The sequence below is a fragment of the Alosa alosa genome, chromosome 13 (genome assembly GCF_017589495.1).
Source record: "Alosa alosa isolate M-15738 ecotype Scorff River chromosome 13, AALO_Geno_1.1, whole genome shotgun sequence".
Taxonomy (NCBI): Eukaryota; Metazoa; Chordata; class Actinopteri; order Clupeiformes; family Clupeidae; genus Alosa; species Alosa alosa.
In genome coordinates, this window is record NC_063201.1 from 972,944 (window position 1) to 993,435 (window position 20,492).

Genomic DNA, 20,492 nt, shown 5'->3' on the forward strand with positions numbered 1-20,492 from the left:
CTCATATAGCAGAAAGCTCCAAATGCAATTTTTACACACTGTATGCTCCATCGCGAAGTGCTTGTGGCTAAAATAATTATTAGGATTAGTTTAATGTATTTTTACATTTGCCGTAGTATTGTCGATGGGTTTAATAACACATCAAGGGGGTCCTTGGGCAGAACCTAGTGGTATTTGGGAGGCCTTGTTGTGGAAAAGTTTGGGAACCCCTGACCTAAAACACACACATGCAGGCACACACACATTCACACAGTTAAAACCTGGAACACATCCCATAACCATAACACATAAACACACACATGCACGCACGCACACGTGCGCACACACACACATAACATTACCCCCCACACAGAGAGAGAGAGAGGAGCACACATACACAATAACAAACACGTGCTATACACACACTTACATACACAAAAGTAGGAGATGGAGACAAATTGACAAGGCGTGATTTATTTTTGCGGAGAGAATGTGCAGGACTGGGCGGCGGACGGTCATATTTTGTACCGCTCTGCGGTAGCCTACATCTAGATAGATAGATAGATACTTTATTGATCCCCAGTGGAAATTCAAGTTCATTATCTAATTGATAATGTCATGAAACCACGAGCGCAACCATGTTAGTTTGATTTTTCGACCGCCCAGTTATTTAACCGCATTTAATCGCAAAGGGGAGGAAGGTGGGCAGGTCAGATCTCCCCGGGAAACGGAGCGCGTCTGAAGGGATGAACGAATTACAGGGGATGGAAGCAGACCAGAGAAAAGAGATGACTCGCGGTGCTCAGAAAGCGTTTTGTCTGGAGAGTGGGGAGTTTCTGAACGTTGAGACTCATTGCGCCAGGGTTTGAATCTGGATTGAAGAGTTCGCCTGTGGCAGTAGGTAGGCTACCTTTTTGCCTTTTCATTTGTCTTTATGGCAGTTTAGCTAATGTTGTTTTGTGGTTTGTGACGTGTAGGTTGTTTTAATGTAAATATATATTTGCTAATATATTATATTGCTCCTAGTTGCGTACACATGTACAGTATACTATGAAGATTCTTGGATAGCGCCATAAGACATCTGCTGTGTTTAAGTCTAGTGGCTTTGAGCATAACAGCATGGCAGAATTTTGTTTACAAGTGAATTCAAAAGAGCTACCACTATTGTTAATATTTTGTGATTGTCAACAACTATCACTTCAGAAACACTGGTTTGTGAATTTGTTTGGCTTTTTTTATTGTATAATTGTGTGATTTAATATTTATATGTGTATAATGAAATGTGTTGGACCTAGATGTGAATTGCTAATAATTGTGTTGGATAATTTTAACATAACACCTTCTGACTGTCAAATAATATTCCTTGAGAAATGTGATGGTGAGGGGGTGGGAGGGGGGTGCTTCAACTAGTCATAGATGAAAACTCCTTATCCCCTTGGGTAAAACTCACCTTTTTATATCAAAATAGATATAAATAGATTTGTACAGATCTCTATCCAACTCTACCTCTGCTTAGGTCATAGAGATGGGGAGTGAGTTCGGGATGACCACTGGCCAAACTCCAACTGTGGTCCCTGTGGGCCTGTTGGTGGCCAGTGCTGCCGCTGCACTGCAGCTCCCCATTCAGACCGTTTGACCCCTGTATGTATATATATATATATTTATATATATATATATATATATGTATATATGTAGCCTGTATGCTACCCGTATTATGGTGGAGGGATGAAACAGTGAGTGAAATTGGTGTGAAGATAGATAGATAGATAGATACTTTATTGATCCCCAGGGGAAATTCAAGGTCACAGTAGCATACAGACAACACACACATTCACTAACAGCAGAAAGTAACTAAAAGTATATAATATAAAAACACAACTAAGCAATAAGGACAGTAGAAGATAGATATATACTAAATATACTAACATACAAATTATACTAAATAACACAATTCTAAAAAAAAAAAACAGTATCCACATAGTGGATCAAACAAGATGCGCTTGCAATGACTGAGGCAGGGACTGAGCCTGTGATTCTCTGTGCATAAGGTAATGTAAGGTAAGGTGCTCTGTGTGAGTGAGTGTCATGGTGATGGTGCAAATGAGTAAGTCAAACAGTGCAACAGTGAAGATGAGGAATTCTAAGAACAACATGAGGTGGAGGAGGACAAAGTAGCCTAATGATAGTGAGGTTGACAGAGCCATAACCCCATAAATAACACATCTCCCTGATCTTCAAGAAGACCACAGGTAGATGCGCTAGAGAAAGCCAAACATTCTGAAAGGCTGCACAAGGCTGCAACTGTATTAGCATTAACTGCATAATATTCAACTGTATTAGCATTAACTGCATACTATTCAACTGTATTAGCATTAACTGCATAATATTCAAAGGTACCTCCGTTTGAGCAGACCAATAGTAATTGATGTCCTGCACAATTTAAACTCATGCACTTAGTTTAGATTGCTCTTTTCAGATTTCTTGAATCTTTCTTGAGCAGAGCTTTCACAGGCAGCTCTGAAAAGTACAGTCATCGCATGAAGCATAACTACAAAAATCACCAGAAGTTTGTTGAACAAATCTGTGATTTTCTATTATTATTATTATTATTTATTTTTGTGTGTGATGTGGATAGCTTATTGTACAGTGGTGATTCACAAAATACAGAGAGAACAGTTGCTGTTCAGGGCCGGTTCAAAAATATCAGCATCAAGTGGCTTGACTGTTGTGCCTCAAAGCAAACCAGAGGCTGTTAGGCTGTTTGTAAAAGCTGCCAGAGTGGACTTGCTCTGTTAGAACAAACTCAACCACAATTAACCTTTAAGATAACAAAAACATGAGTAGTAATGAATATACCAGATAAATAAATGATGTATCTGAGAGACAATGCATAATAGACAAGCTCAAATGCCTAAATCCAACTGGACCAACTGGATTGATCTTTGTTTCTGTGCGGATGAAAGGAGGAGAGAGAGAACAGAGACAAAAGGACGAAAATGGACAATTGGACAAGCGAGAAGGCGTTTAAGAAACCGGTCCAATTCGCCACGCAGCTTTCTTTCTACCCCTCACATCCACAGACATATTAATTACACATGGATTTGAGAGCCGGCTGACAAATTAGTCACTGACATTCAACCGCTGAAAATATTAATATTCATGTTACGCATGATGGACTCTCACTCTCAGTCCTATCACGTATCGATTTCATGTCGAGGCTATTAGGTGGAAGGTGTGTGTGTGTGGGGGGGGTCGCAGTTAGACTGCAGAGTAAGGACCTGTCCAAGACTCTTAGTTCTGACATGTCGACAGATGTCATATGGAGAACTATATTTGGACATGACAAGGATATGGCAACCCCAGTAATGAGACTGTCACTCTCTCTGGCCATCCAGGTGCTGATGTCCCCCTTCAAGGTGGAACACTAGTGTGTGTGTGTGTGTGTGTGTGTTGAGTATATAAATATGAGTTGAAAAGCAGGCGTACACTGTGGGATTAGTAGAGCAGTACATGCACACATGCATGTACACTTAGTGTGTCTACATGTTTTTGCACATCTTAGGTAACAACAACACGTTACATTTATAAAGCGCTTTTCTCAATGTTACATTTATATAGTGCTTTTCTCAATGTTACATTTATAAAGCGCTTTTCTCAACACGTTACATTTATATAGCGCTTTGCTCAATGTTACATTTATAAAGTGCTTTTCTCAACACGTTACATTTATATAGCGCTTTGCTCAATGTTACATTTATAAAGCGCTTTTCTCAATGTTACATTTATAAAGCGCTTTGCTCAATGTTACATTTACATAGCGCTTTGCTCAATGTTACATTTATAAAGCGCTTTTCTCAAGATGTTACATTTATAAAGCGCTTTGCTCAATGTTACATTTATATAGTGCTTTTCTCAACACTCAAAGCTCTTCACAGTGAAGCAGGAACCTCACTAACCACCAGCAATGTGTAGCCCCCACCTGATGATGCACTGCAGCCATTATGCACCAGAGCGCTCACCACACCAGCTGGAGCTGGAGAGTGAGGGAGTACATGTAGGTTACAGCATCATTAAGTGCTATTACTGCATGCTGGCCACATCAACACACGTCATACCAAAGATCCCTGATTACTCCGCTTCACACAACACTGGACATGCTGGCCACATCAACACACGTCATACGAAAGATCCTGATTACTCCGCTTCACACAACACTGGACATGCTGGCCACATCAACACACGTCATACCAAAGATCCCTGATTACTCCGCTTCACACAACACTGGACATGCTGGCCACATCAACACACGTCATACCAAAGATCCCTGATTACTCCGCTTCACACAACACTGGACATGCTGGCCACATCAACACACGTCATACCAAAGATCCCTGATTCCTCCGCTTCACACAACACTGGACATGCTGTCAGTTTAAGAGCTTGTGTTAGTGAAATCAAGCAGAATAATGTAGCCTATCAAGACTATTTGAGACCAAAGAGGAACAACTTGCACGCTGCCAGTCTGCACAGTAGGCCAGTCTCAAAAGACTTGTCCTTACTCCTGTCCCTGCCAACCTTACTGAGCTGCAAGCCATCATTAGTCCTTTGGTTTTAAAGCTGAAAGAATGAATGCTCTCGGAAAACACTCACACAGTTTCTCCAGGGAAGTCATCAAGGACGCAGTGCCAGGCCACCATTTCTTTTGCGATTCTTTTCTTTTTTTATGTCCCATCTTAATGGTTTCTGTTGCTGTGTCCCTCATGACCTTTATGCGCGTCTCACAAATGCCATAAAGTTGCTCTCAGCGCAGAGTCGTGACGGCGTTGTTTTGTTTAAAGTGAAGTTTTCTCAGCAGGTCGCACGCATTCACAGTTGCTGCTAACATCTGAAGCGACACACTGAGTGCCACGTGATCAGTCTGTTTTCAGACGAAAGCCCTGAATAGGGCCTCTTGATGGTTACCTTCGAGCCAGAATGCTTGCGCTCTTAAAGAAAGGAATTGGTTGCAAAATTTCGCTCTGCCACGTGAAATTAACATGATCAGTGAAAGCTCTGCTCTCTACACTAAGTGCATTCTTGTGATTGCATGTTTGGTGTAGTTTGTGTTTACTTCCTGTCTGTGCTTACTCACTCTCATCATTTCAGTGGGCGTTGGTTTCATAGTTACAGTTTTTCTCAGTCGCTTTGGTGCTTTTCTCAGATCAGAATGAAAATTCTCAAAGTCATTTGTGCACATAGTAGCAATTTCTCCTTCCTCTGAACAAATTGCAAATGCTTTTGGACATGTATCAGTTGATTTCATACAATTCTCTGCTGTTTTATAACATAATTTGCTTATGACATGTCAGTCAAAATTAACTATACTTATTGATGTTGAATAGTCGTTCCCAATTAAACAAATAGTCTTCATTTCATTGCTTGAGTTATTACATACAAAATTGGTGAACTAGTTCAAATTCTGTCACAATGCTGTAGAATTGCAAAGAGCGTAGAAACGTACGTATTCAGTGTCTTGTACTCACTCTCCTAAATACAGCAATGTGTATCTTTACTGTAGTTTTCAAATGGCTGTATAAGTAGTGTATAGTGCTGTCTTGAGCATATTCAGGTAGTGCAAATACTGTAATAGTGATTTGAGAAAAGCACCAAAGCAACTGAGAAAAACTGTAATTCCTTGTAATTCCTGTAGACATCTGCATTTAGATGCGTTCAAAAATGCAGAAGATGCCTCTTCGCTCCGACACCTAATGCAGCTCACAAATCTTTGCAGTTATTACATAATAGTCTGTAACGGAGAGGTTTCCATTAGTACATAATAGTCTGTACCGGAGAGGTTTCCATTAGTACATAATAGTCTGTACTGGAGAGGTTTCCATTAGTACATAATAGTCTGTACTGGAGAGGTTTCCATTAGTTTCAGATGTTGGCTGACTTTCAATGACAGAAAAGTGTTTCCTATGAGTGAGTAGAATAATTTCATCTGAGAAGGAAGCTTTGGATGAGCAGTGATATTCAGTATATTGTTTACTGTTATTGTTTATGGTTATTATGATGTTGTAAAACGCTTTGGATAAAAGTGTGTGCTAAGTAACCTTAACAACCATACTGTTTAAAGGTTGTTGGAGATCTATATGTTTTGCCATATGCTACTGAGCAACTGTTGTTGGAATCAAAACTAATAGCAATCGTTTATTTGTTTTGTTGGAATGAAAAACAATGGAAAAAATGTATACGTACAGTATGCTCCTTGGTGTCAATATTCAACGCCATTTAGCACTAAGACGGTACCCAGTTAGTGACTAAAAGGGTCACAGTCCTTTCCTATCAATAACATTGCATAATGCATTATCAAGCATTCCAGGTGTGCATTGATAGTGTCAGAGACCGTATTATCATACTCTGTCAGTGTGGCATCAAAATGAGTTTAAGGGCAATTCCACGGAAAATTGACTTTTTGTCAATTTTGTCTAATAAGGGTCTGTTTACAATAATGTTCTATTAAATAATACTTTTTGTCATGGTATTGGTATTTAAGAGCAGTTAAAACTGTTCGGTCAAATTTGACCACAAACAGTAAATTAAGGGGGGTAGCAACGAACAGTGTTTAAAGGTTAATACAATATTCTCTCCGTTTCCTAACCTTCGGAACATATTGGTGAATACAGTGGAAGTTGTGTTAATAATAATAATAATAATAATAATAATAATAATAATAATAACTAGAAATGCAATTCCAAGGAATTACCAGTGCATGAAAATGCTAAAGTTGTGCTGTAAAATATCATGTATAGTTAAAACAGATAATACAGAGATGGTTACTACGGTGATGCTAGGATAGACATGGTGGTTGCATAGCTTAATAAAAGTTGATAGTTTAAAAGTAGACTGTTTAAAAGCTGAATGTAAATAGTTTAAAAGTTGTTGATAGACAGTAGATAGTTTAAAAGTTGTTGATAGACAGCTAGTTTAATAGATAGTTTAATGATAGTTTAAAAGTAGACTGTTTAAAAGTTGAAGGTAAATAGTTTAAAAATTGTTGACAGACTGGAAGTTTAATGAATGTTGATATTCAAATAGTTTAATGGCTGTGTATAGGTAGATATTTGACGATAACTGAAAGTTGGAATGGCTCTGATGTTTGCTAGCAGTTATGCTAAGATTTTTAACTATGCTAACCATGCTACTTAGCTAATGTTTTATAGCATGTGCTAGCAATGCTAACATGCTAACCATGCTACTTAGCTAACTTAGCTAATGTTTTCTAGCAGTTTTGATAAACATGCTAACTATGCTAGCAATGCTAACATGCTAACTATGTTAACCATGTGACTTAGCTAACCTAGCTTATCATTTTTAGTAGTTATGTTAACTATGCTAACTAGCATGCTAACAATGTTAACATGCTAACTATGCTAATTATGTGACCTAGCTAACCTAGCTAATCATTTTTAGTTGTTATGCTAACTATGTTAATTAGCATGCTAACAATGTTAACATGCTAACTATGCTAACCATGTGACTTAGCTAACCTAACTAATCATTTTTAGCAGTTATGCTAACTATGCTAACTAGCATGTTAACAATGCTAACATGCTAACTATGTTAACCATGTTACTTAGCTAACTTAGCTAATCATTTTTAGCAGTTTTGCTAAAAATGCTAACATGCTAACCATGCTAACTAGCTACAGTGGGTAGGAGTCATAGTTGTGACATAGTTGATGACGAGTTAAAAGTTGTTGATAGACAGCTAGTTTAATAGATAGTTTAATAATAGTTTAAAAGTAGACTGTTTAAAAGTTGAATGTATAGTTTAAAAGTTGAATGTAGATAGTTTAAAAGTTGTTGATAGACAGCTAGTGTAATAGATAGATCGTTTAATGATAGTTTAAAAGTAGACCGTTTAAAAGTTGAATGTAAAAAGTTCAGTAGTTTAATGGGTTACATTGTTTAAACAGTGGATTATTGTAGTGAGGACTTTTATTTTGAAACAGTTTTGGGCAGAGGAAGCAGTTGAACAGGATGTGTAGTCTTAATAGGGCCAGTTTGTATGCTTAAAGCCTGAGACTGGCAGTTGATCCAGGTGGCCTGAACACCTGCAATAGGATTCTAATTGCTTAACGGCCGTATTATGATGTCACAATCGGCAATGTTAAGTCTTTGGGGATTTTTAAAAAGTTTTTCTTTAATAGTTTAAAAAGTATAAAAGTTTCAAAGTTGAAAAGACATAGCAACCCGATCTGTTTGAAGACCTACGTTACAAAGTTTGAACAAAGTTTCTAAGTTAAACTGTTCAAGAGAAATTGCGTACGGAAAAAGTGGTAAGCGGAATAATAATTTTCATGCACTGTAATAATAATAATAACGTAACATTTTATTTAAAGCGCCTTTTAAGTCACCCAAGCATGCTGTACAATAAGACAAGAGAACATAGACATAAAAGCAACATATACAGGGACAGTACAAGTAGACTGTACACTTAGTAAAACACACTATACATTCAGCAGGAGACAGACATTGCCAACAAAATAGAATCAAATCAAATAGAACCGTACTAGAGGAGCGAGTGGGATGGAGGCGGCGTGGTTGGGAGAGGGAAATGGTTTTTAACATGAATGTTCCCACTCTTTTTTCTCCTCTTTCTTTTTGTCACCCTGAAATGAAAGCTTTTACAGTAATTGCTTTCAATAATCTTTGATGGAAAATTCCCTTTGTGTCTTTGACCAGTAACATCCTTCTTCAGCTTTTGTGGCTGTAGGTTTGTACTTAGCTGAGGGGTAAAATAAAAGGTGATTCTATTGCAATCATATTTTTCCATGTTTATTATTTTGCCAGGTAAATTTGTTAAATGTTAATTTGTCAATGCAGATTTTATTTTAGTTCTGTGAAATGAATTGTATTCCCTCTCTTTTGTCTCTTTGTTATAGATGTGGGGGATCTCATGGAGGGGGGGGGCATCTCATGGAGGGGGGTGCTGTGGGATCTCATTGAGGGGGGGGGCATCTCATTGGGGGTGCTGAACTCTATTCTTTCTCCTTCGTTCGTTTGGTGATTTTCTGACCCCTCCTCTCCTCCTCCTCTCCCCCTCCTCTCCTCTCCTCTCCCCCTCCTCTCCCCCTCCTCCTCCTCTCCCCCTCCTCCTCCTCCTCCTCTTTTCCTCCTCTCCTCTCCCCCTCCTCCTCCTCTTTTCCTCCTCTCCTCTCCCCCTCCTCCTCCTCTTTTCCTCCTCCTCCTCTTCCTCTCCTCTCTGACGTCCGTGTAGTTCTAGCTTGGTCATGTCTTTTCTCAACCTCACGGACGCCTCCTCTCTGAGCGCCCCCAACTGCTCTGTCCCCCTGGCGCCGGCCGCTCCTCCGTACAACTTCTACGCCGTGCTGCTGGTGTTGCTCATCTTCTGCGTGGTATTCGGGAACGTGCTGGTGTGCGTGGCCGTGTCCAGGGAGCGGGCTCTGCAGACCACCACCAACTACCTCATCGTGTCGCTGGCCGTGTCTGACCTGCTGCTCGCCACCCTGGTCATGCCCTGGGGCGTCTACCTGGAGGTCAGGCTCCCTAAAGCGCAGCGCTCTGCTTCGCACGTACTGGGCCGGCATGAGACGTCCACAGTACCTGCCACTTGCCAACACACACCAAGCATTTGATAAACAATAGATTTTATTCAGCGGCGCCAACAAAAATAGATCTGAATCGTGATCTACACAGTGGTGGCGAAAGGCTTCCGCGATGGTGTGTGACTGGGATCTACGTATGTCATCAAGCATTGCAGGCATATTGCCACATGCTCATGCCAGCACCAGAGTGCGACAGCCTTTATCATTAGCACTCGCCTCTGCGCTTTAATATGCCTGTCAGCACAGCACAGCATCCAGAGAATATTTGTTTTATCTTTTACTATTTATTAATATTGTGTAAGGGAGGGAATGAAGATGATGAAGGTAGACTATATGTGTGTGGGAAGAGAGAGTCATTCAATCATACAGTATGTGAGTCATTTGAGAGAGTCATTCAATCATATGTGAGTCATTTGTAAATGATTAAACGTATCAAACAGAGAAACAGTGAATCAAGTGAATAAAATAAAACGGAAAAGTCTGATCACTGTTAACACGTGACCTCCTACAGGTGGTGGGGGAGTGGCGTTTCAGCCGCCTGCACTGTGACGTCCTGCTCACTCTGGACGTCATGATGTGCACCGCCAGCATCCTCAACCTGTGCGCCATCAGCATCGACAGGTAAAACACACCTGGCCTCCCAGTGGGGACCGCCAATCACTCAGTACTCTGTCATTACAGATGCAGAAATAGCCTTTGCTCCATGCAGAGGACTGCACAAGCACATGCCACACAGGAGTAGGATGATAAAGTAACACCTTGGTAGAATTGATATTTATACCCCTAGTTGTTTTTTTCGGCGTACTGTCTGGGAACCAATTTAGTACCAAGGCGGTACCCAGTGCAATGGGTCACATTCCCGCATGATACAACAAAGTTACATATTCAGAATCAGGCATTCTGGGCACACATTGGCACTGTCAAAGACTCCATTCTCTGTCAGTCAGTGTATCATCAAAACGAGTTTGAAGCCAAGTAAAAGAACTACATAGTGTTGCTTTAATTGTCAATTTTGTTTTGCCTATTTACAATATCAAAATGAAGGCATTGGGCTTCTGCTACAAGTCAACCTATTTGCCATGATAGCTGAGAAATTTGTGCTAACTAATCCGACTGTTATTGCCTAATCTAACTTTACTTAGCTCAGCTCAAGGAGCACTCTGCATGATCACTCGGCCTTGGATGAATGAAGAGCGCAACCACACACACACACACACACAGACACACACACAAAGAAGCCCCACACATTAGTCATAATTGCCTTTCAGCTTTTGGGAGCTGCCCGCTAATGAGAAGACACTGTTAAAGGCTGTTTAATTTCACTTTGAAAAAGCACATTTTTCAATGTGTGTGTGAGATAGACGCCGAGAAAGACTGCTGCATATTATTGTTGCCCAGCCCCAGAGCGTGTGTGCGTGTGCGCGCGTGTGTGTGTGTGTGTGCGCGCGTGCGTGCGTGTGCTTCCAGAAGGCCCCCTCTGCGACGAGCCATCCTTTCTCCTCACAAAGCCTTTGATCAGTTCAGCACTGTCCTCTAGCTCACAGCAGGCTTCCAGCCAAGTCAGAGAGGTCCTCTTCCGTCCCCCTGTACCCTTTTAATTACCCCTCATTTTGGGCTTCTTTTCTGACCTCTTAATTATTCACAGCATGCTCGTTATATCTCTGGCAATCTGGTGCAGGCTGACAGTCCGAGTGGTTTTAAGACCCAGCGTCTGCTCAAAGCTGCCCTCCAACTCTGCCCAGCAGCCCTTAACCTGGCTCCTGATTTGCCCCTTTTACCCCCTATAGTCCTACCCATAGATACGTATACATAGATTTGCATCTATTCGCATACTGTTGCATTTCTACCAGCACATTTCTGTAAATGTTGCCGTAACCTTACATTAGATTCCACAGCTGATCAGAAATCTTCCCTAGATTAGGAGAATGTCTTTTTTTAACTCACTTAGCACAGTGGATGGAAACACACACAGATATGCATATTCTTGAACCAAATGTTCATGACACATAGAATATGCAAATGAGCAGAAGGGAACCCCAGCTACTGATATCATGTGATAAATATGAACTCCTGCTGAAGGTCGTTCGGGCTTTAATGCCCCCACTTGCATGAAATCAATATTTATGTCTCCATTAAGGTTCTGTAATGAGCTTCTCTCTGTCCCTCTATCTCTCCTCATGGTGTGCACACAGAGTAATCAGATAAAAATGGAGGACGCCGTAGTGTGGAGGATTTTAATTGGCCAATGGTTTAAATGTGCAGCCTATTTAAATGTAAAAAAATCTACTGCGTCTAGAAATCGAGTGTGCGGCCGGTGTCCTCCTTTTTTACTTTATAAACTCTTCATGATCAGCACCTCACTGAGTGTTCGCTCTGTGTTCGTTCTCCGCAACAAATATGCAGATTTATGATTTATGTGTCCTACACACTGTAATGAGTAAGACTGATTCATTATATTGACATATATAGGCTGCTAATCAATTGGTTGTCTTGTGGCTTCAAAGTCTGATGGACATGCTGTATTGTCTGCCTATGTTGTCTGACCTGCTCTTCTCTTATAATGTTTCATGTCCTGTTTGTTGTGGGTATATGTGTGTGCATAAATGTATGCATATTTGTATGCATTTTGTGTGTGTGTGTGTGTGTGTGTGTGTGTGTGCGCGTGCGGGGGGCTGCAAAAAAAGGAGGCAAAAAGACTTGCAAAATTCTGCTCTGTTTCAGCCACTATAGGGAGCATGCAAATATGGAGATGGAGATGTTTTGTTTATCCTTAATGTACTGAGTATTATAAATGGAAGGTCCTGCAAAAGCATGTGAGCCATGTAGACCTGTCACCTTATTAATGACTCTTCCCAGAGTATTTGGATCTTGTTTTCCTTGCTTGCCTTTCAGATCCCAATAAAAGCATTCAAATATGTGTGTGTAGGTACACAGCGGTGGCCATGCCTATGCTCTATAACACACGATACAGCTCTAGACGGCGGGTGGCTCTGATGATTGCCGTGGTCTGGTTCCTGTCCTTCGCCATCTCCTGCCCCTTGCTGTTTGGCCTCAACAACACAGGTACCAACACACTCTCTCCTCCTCAATCCTGCCAATCCGCCATATTCACGCGGCAGCCATTGTAAATCAAAACGAGGCTACAAGGTACACAATCCATAGGATTGTTGTATTCAATGCATTTTGCCAGTAGGTGGCGAAAATGCATTAGTGATAGGGGCAAATTCTCCCATCTGCGTAAGATTGCGTAAGTCAAAAAAGCTAAGTGTGTTTTAGCCAGCGTGCATTCTGCCCTTCACTTAAGTCTGTCATTTACGCGTCATGGAGGAGATACTTCAAAATCTGGTCGTTTCTTTTGTACAACTCTTGCGCGCATTCTGCCATGCACTTAAGCACTTTTCCAGCTAAGCATTTCTGAGGGCTGTATTAAGTTCGAGCTAACCTGACTCCGCCGGATGGATTGCTCCGCATTTACTCCGCATATCCATCTGGGAACGTTCCGTCGAAGAACGTTTGGGAAGGGGAAAATACTGGTTAGCTGATTGGATAAACCATCTGTCCAAGTCAACCAATCAGATAAACGAAGCGTTCTTCTAATGGCATATTTTAACATACAAGTTAGGTAAGTAGCTAACGTTAACGTTTTTAAACTTACTATTTGTATGTGACATGAACCTCATCAACGACAATCCCCCACCAAGTTTTCATGGTAGGCTACACGTTGTTAAGTAACTAAGACTTTGCAACAGAGGCGATAACAGATTATATTAATTTCTGTACTGAAAATGTTGTCACCAAAAAGGATGTTGTCATATACCCGAATAACAAACCTTACATTACTAGGCAAATTAAAGACTGTATCAACAGAAAGAAAATTGCTTTTAAAACTCATGATAAGGCTGCACTTAGACTAGCACAGAAAGAACTTAACCAGCAACTGCATGTGGCCAGGAGTAAACAGAAAGAACTTTTAGAACTTAATTTTAATACTTCAGACACTAAGAGAGTCTGGGATTCCATGAAGGCTATTACAAACATGAACCCTTCTAAAAAGCCCTTTATATCACTTGATGACTCCAAAGTGGCCAATGACTTAAATCATTTTTATTTAAGATTTGAGACACAGGACTTCTCTGAGAAGTGTAACAAGGAGCTGGACTCCCTACCTCCCATTGATAGTGTGACACATAGATTGTGGATTGATCCACAACACATCGAACGCCTATTTCGGCACATTCCGTTAAAAAAGGCTGCAGGGCCAGATGGGATCTCACCATTTTTGTTAAAAACATTTGCACAGGAGCTAACTGCAGCTTGGTGTCCTGTTTTCCAACAGTCTATAGACACTCACACAGTCCCTGCCCTGTGGAAACGCTCCATGATTATCCCGGTGCCCAAGAAGGCAAATCCCACTGAAAACAATGACTTTAGGCCCATAGCATTAACATCAGTTGTGATGAAATGCTTTGAGAAGTACATAGTTAGCAGGCTGAATAGACGTATATGGTAAATTAGATCCACTTCAATTCGCTTACAAACGCGGGCGATGTACTGATGATGCTACTTCCTCCATCATGCATCTTGTCTTAAAACACCTTGAAGACAAGTCATCCTATGCCTGATTACTTTTTATTGATTTCAGTTCCGCGTTCAATACTCTCCAGCCCTACTGTACCTATTAATCCAGAAATTGAAAGTGTTGGACGTTAATCCATCACTTATACGGTGGTTTCATTCTTTCCTGACTAGCAGGACACAGCAGGTCAGGGTAAACTCCAGTCTATCCCAAATTAAAGTTATTAGTACTGGGGCACCACAAGGATGTGTGAGTTCACCAGTCCTTTTTACTCTGTACACTAATGAGTGCTCATCTAAGCACCCTGGGAACTACATCTTTAAATACTCAGACGACTCAACAATTCTATGCTTACTTCAACAAAATGATGACCTGGACATCTATCATTCAGAAGGAAGGCAGTTTGTTGATTGGTGTGACTCCAACCACCTTATTCTAAATGTTAAAAAGACTGAGGAAATCATTTTTGACCCAAAGTCAGTCGGTAATCACAACCCAGTAACTATACACCAGCAACCAATCAAACAGGTACAATCATACAAATATCTTGGTGTTTAAATAGCTCCCTAACATGGAACACTCACGTTGACTTGTTATGTTCCCGCCTGCATCAAAGAGTCCACTTCCTGCGGCGGTTGCGTTTGTATGGAGTTGACCAAAAAATTATGATATTGTTCTATCAGGCAGTTTTGGAAAGCATTATTAGATATGGCATAACCACTTGGTTTGGGAACCTTTCTGTTGCATTAAAATTAAAGCTGAACTATCTAGTCCACACAGCCATGAAAGTCATTGGTCTGAAGCGGTATAACAACCCTCAGTCTATTTTCGATCAATGTGTGTTAAAGCAAGCAGACAGAATTCTTTCTGATCCCTCTCATGTCCTGCATGCACAATATGACTTGCTGCCATCAGGCAGGCGTTTCAGAGTCCCCCACTGTAGACTGAATAGATTCAGAAACTCCTTTATCCCCATATCAATAACACTCCTTAACAAACACCGCAAATAAGCGCCCTCAGTCATCAGGTTCAGCAAGAGGTTTTATTTGTTTTTATTACTTTATTTACTTAATTATACTGTCTGTTATTAGCCTTTTCTGTCTATGTCTGTGTGTCTGTATTGGGTCAGAACTTCTGAGAAGTCCAAGACAAATTTCCCCAAGGGGATAATAAAGTATCTTTCCATCTATCTGATTCAGTGCTACCAAACACTAACTTGAATTGGCCGTGGAGGATGTCTGTGTACTTCATTCCTCCCAGCTACATTGCAGAGACTCCTAGCTTCCTAGCTTCCCCAGAAATACTCGGATAAAACTTCAGCAATAGCTATGCTCATCTCATCCGTGGAAGTCGCCATGTTGTTTAGATTGAACAGTAGCTTCTCGTTGCGTCACACTTAAACCTGCCTCAAAACCAACGCTGATTGGACGTGCGTTTGGTGAACTGCTCCAAATTTTCTCTATCGGAGAGATGCCAGACTGATCTGCGAGTGAAAATCTGAAGCTCGCGAGATCAGGATGGTCTCACGAGGCTAAGGTCGAGCGCCACTAAAAGGTAAAACAGCCAATACAGCAACAGTCAATGTCAGCAGTAGGCCAATGTAGGTTACACAGAATGTTACAAATTAGCATTACAGTATCAAATTTGGTGCTTAATATGCTAATACGGCTTTATGTTTTTTTCCCATTACAGTGTCACAAGGTGGCATATTTCCCGACATTACCTTATCAATGTGGCTACATTGTTAAATAGAAAAAAAAGCCTGTTATAATCACCCCGTTTGGAGTTTACCGACTGTGCACCTTCAGTTTTAACTTGACGTGAAGTCATCATCCCATAGCCTACTTCGTTCGAATCTGTCCATTTCTTTCCAACTTGACCAAAGTCATCCATACATTTGCTCAGACGCCTGTACTATTGTTGAGCAGCAATTATTGTTTATATTCTCCTGTCTCTGATTCGTTTCTAATGATGGCTGGTATTGTTATGCCAATCTCTCTGTAGGCCTACTGTATTGGAAACTGCATGTGTAAGTCTACAGCTTGGTTAGCGTAGATACATTGATATCATGTGTCAGTCTACAGCTTGGTTAGCATAGATACATTGATATCATGAGTCAGTCTACAGCTTGGTTAGCATAGATACATTGATATTATGAGTCAGTCTACAGCTTGGTTAGCATAGATACATTGATATTATGAGTCAGTCTACAGCTTGGTTAGCATAGATACATTGATATTATGAGTCAGTCTACAGCTTGGTTAGCATAGATACATTGATATTATGAGTCAGTCTACAGCTTGGTTAGCATAGATACATTGATATTATGAGTCAGTCTACAGCTTGGCTAGCATAGATACATTGATATCATGTGTAAGTCTACAGCTTCGTTAGATACATTGATATTATGAGTCAGTCTACAGCTTGGTTAGCATAGATACATTGATATTATGAGTCAGTCTACAGCTTGGTTAGCATAGATGCATTGATATCATGAGTCAGTCTACAGCTTGGTTAGATACATTGATATTATGAGTCAGTCTACAGCTTGGTTAGCATAGATACATTGATATTATGAGTCAGTCTACAGCTTGGTTAGCATAGATACATTGATATCATGAGAAGCAGCTGCCATTGAAACTTTCTTTCTCAACATCTGACTCTACACACCTCAAGCACGTCTTGACTCTTTATAAACAAACCTCAGAGCAAATATGACATTTTGTTGAGTCAATTCTTTGTTAGGTTATGTGATGACACATAATTTTACTGTAGGCCGTTCTCTATTTAGTTTACCTTGCTTACGTTTTCAAAATCAAAAACTGGTTTGTGTTCTTTCTGGATTTAAATGGCATTCAGTAGGTCAATGAGATGAGAAAGTCCACGTTTCACGTTTTCATATCTACCTAAATTAACAAGGATGGATCAGTCTGGTTCTATTTGAAATAAATGACCTTGATTGCAAACTTGTGCGCTGTGGGTGTGACAGAAGCGGGAGCGGGAGTGTGCGCGTAACTGAAAAGTGCAAAGCTGGAAGCACGTAAACGTTACTTACGCACGACTTGTCAGTACAAGGCACGACTTGTCAGTACCCTTAGTCAGTGGACCCTCGTTTTGGTTTACACAATGGCCGCCGCGTGAATAAGGCGAATAGAATGTAGCCTATTCGCCTCCTAATGCATAGGCCTAACGCCGCCCCTAATGCATAGGCCTAACGCCGCCTCCTAATGCATAGGCCTAACGCCGCCTTCATACTTGAAATCAGCTCCGATATTCGCAATGCTCGCCCGTCGTACTAGTAAGTTGAAAGTGTTGGAAGCATTTCAAGTTTGGGAGGAAAACGTAAAATAGTAATATTTTATTTTTTAACTAATTATCTAACTGTAATTTTAGGAAACCATGTAAGACAATGACATGACAAAAAAAGTTAGTTTGGAAATAATTATTTATTTTACACCAACTGTTCATTTTGTTTTTCACAAAGGGCTTGTGCACCACTATGGATCATGCACGTTCCTTTTCGATGACTTCTGTTATAAACTTTATCGTTTAAAAGCATATAATATGCTATTATAAAAGATAATTATTCAGTTTGTTTATCAGCACCAAAGCAACAGTCGTACGCATCAGTTCGGATCCATTCGTGTGCGGTCTGCAAATCTCCATTGGAAATGATTAACTTCCGGTCGTTTCGCAGCCGTACCTACTGTGCCAATGTGAGGCGGCGTAACACCACCTCTCCATTATGTATGTATCTAAATTCACACTCTGCAATAAAGCTATCATAGTCACAACACATTCGCACAACTTATTTGTTACTTGAAAAACTTGTAATCCAAAAACAATGTCAACAGGCCTACCCACCTCCCCTGTCTTTGACTTGCCATGCCAAAGGCATGTTCGTTGTCAGGTGTCTTTGACTTGCCATGCCAAAGGCATATTTGTTGACTTGCCATGCCAAAGGCATGTTTGTTGTCAGGTGTCTTTGACTTGCCATCCCAAAGGCATGTTTGTTGTCAGTAAGGTTTATAGGGTCTTGCCATGCCAAAGGCATGTTTGTTGTCAGTAAGGTTTATAGGGTCAGAGGCCAGTTCAATTCTTTCTTCCAGTCACTACTGGTGTGTGCATTCCTGCGTGTCATGGCTCAATAAAGCACAACAGCGTTGCCAAAGCCATTCCAGCAGCTTCAAGAAGCTTAGCATATCATTTGTCCTCATGTGGGTCCATTTTACAGTTAGCCTTATTATTACAATTAATAAGGCTAAATTAATTAGTACCTTTAATATTTTAAATGAGTAAATGTGTTCCATTTTTGTTATTACATTTGAAATTACAAGTTTATAAAGATAGATAGATAGAGAGATAGATATACTTTATTGATCCCTTGAAATTCAAGACCACTGGTTAGAGAGAACAGCTGGCAGAGGACAGTCTTTGTTGACACTCGAGGCTGGAGACAGGAGAGACATCAGGGGTCACACCAGGAGAGTGCACTCTTGAGTCAAATAACAACCAAGATGCACACCAATGATTCCACACTTAACACATAACCCCAAACACACACACACACACGTCTGAAGAGGGTACATTAATAAATAAATAATTCTCACACACACACACACACGTCTGAAGAGGGTACATTAATAAATAAATAATTCAATTTCATCTGGACGGGATAGATTACAGCTCACTTGAACTCAAGTAGAAGGCTGTGGTCTGCTTGCCAACATACCTAACCTTTACTTCCTTCAGTAATTTAAAACAAATGAACAATACACCTCAGGCTAATAAGAGCCATTTATTTTCTATTCCTCTCACAGCGAGATGAGGGGAGAATAGCACAAAAGAATGGCTCTGTCTTAGCAAGGTGCTCCAGGGGCAGCCCTGACGGCTTTTGCCTCTGATCTCCAAGGGCAGCCCTGACCGCTTTTGCCTCTGATCTGGTCTCCAAAGTGTTTACTGCTATTGTGACAAGTGATGTGGAATGACTAGTTAATTCGCGATGGATATGTGAAGAAATTATTTTCTGGTGGCAGTATTCTAATTGCAGAATAGTGGAAGGTCTGTGGAAATCCTAACCACCTAATCCAGGCTTATGGTTGCACCACTGTTTTGATGCCAGTTGGAGCAGCAACACCATTTCATCTCCTGCATCCCAATCTCTCCCCCCTAAACGTCAACTTCCTCTTTCAGATGTCCTTCTGTCTCTCTTCTCCTCCTTATTTCCAATTCTCCCTTTCTCTCCCTTCTCCCCCTCTCTTTCTCTCCTTCTCTCCCCCCCCCTCTCTCTCTCTTTCCCTCGTGTGCATCAGCAAGTCAGGAGGGTCGTGACTGCAGCTTCGCTGACCCGGCGTTCGTGGTCTACTCCTCGGTGGCCTCGTTCTACGTGCCGTTCATAGTCACGCTGCTGGTGTACGCGCAGATCTGCGTGGTGCTGCGCAGGAGGGGCAGACGCACCGCCCCCTCACGCAGACACGGCCTGACCGCAGACACCGCACACAGACCCAGGAAGGTAGGACACGAGTGTGTGTGCAGGACAGGAGTGTGTGTGCAGGACAGGAGTGTGTGTGCAGGACACCAGTGTGTGTGCAGGACAGGAGTGTGTGTGCGTTCCCAATCACGGCCTGCACGCAGACAGACCCAGGAAGGTAGGACACGAGTGTGTGTGCAGGACAGGAGTGTGTGTGCAGGACAGGAGTGTGTGTGTAGGACAGGAGTGTGTGTGCAGGACAGGAGTGTGTGTGTAGGACAGGAGTGTGTGTGCGTTCCCAATCCTTCCACTGGATTATAGCTGTGCCTTCTTCAGGCAGTATAATATATACGTAGGTTAACAGTGTAACAGTTGTGGTCAAATATATAGTATATTTATGCTAATTCAATGATGACAACATGCTAAAGACACTAAAAGTCATGGGCAATAATTTTTAATGGTCAGGGATTCAGGAGTCAAAAATGTGTCTGTTTCCACTAGTGATATATATTACAACAACATGTTCACCTTACGTTGTCCCTCAGAATAAATGCACCCACCCAGAGGATGTGAAGCTGTGTACCCTTATTCTGAAGCCCCCAGCCACAGCCCCCCCACGCAAGAAGGTGGTGAGTTATTATGCCAATGTACCAGACAGACAGATATTATGTACAGCTCCCCTATTCATTTTCCCTCCATGGTCCCCCAGTGATATATCTACATGACATCTACATGATATCTACATGACATCTACACATGCTGTAGATATACGCTGCTCATTTCCTTTTCACTGCCCTTTCCCTCTTGTGTGGCCGTATCTCTGGTCTGCCTGCATTAGTATTCCTGCCCCTTCCTCT

At 41.2% G+C, this 20,492-nt stretch overlaps 1 protein-coding gene across 2 annotated transcripts in view; it reads left to right on the top strand.

Annotated features, from left to right (window-relative positions):
* Positions 1-748: 748 nt before the first annotated feature.
* drd2l (dopamine receptor D2 like) overlaps positions 749-20,492 on the top strand; it is a 24,511-nt gene continuing 4,767 nt past the window's right edge. Inside the window, exons 1-6 of one of the 2 annotated variants that reach the window (XM_048261234.1) lie at positions 749-880; positions 9,241-9,520; positions 10,101-10,210; positions 12,516-12,652; positions 19,478-19,677; positions 20,181-20,264. In XM_048261234.1, coding sequence (XP_048117191.1) covers positions 9,254-9,520; positions 10,101-10,210; positions 12,516-12,652; positions 19,478-19,677; positions 20,181-20,264 — 798 coding nt within the window. In that variant the 5' untranslated portion in view covers positions 749-880; positions 9,241-9,253. The remainder of the gene's footprint in view (positions 881-9,240; positions 9,521-10,100; positions 10,211-12,515; positions 12,653-19,477; positions 19,678-20,180; positions 20,265-20,492) is intronic. The other variant, XM_048261235.1, reaches the window with a different exon arrangement.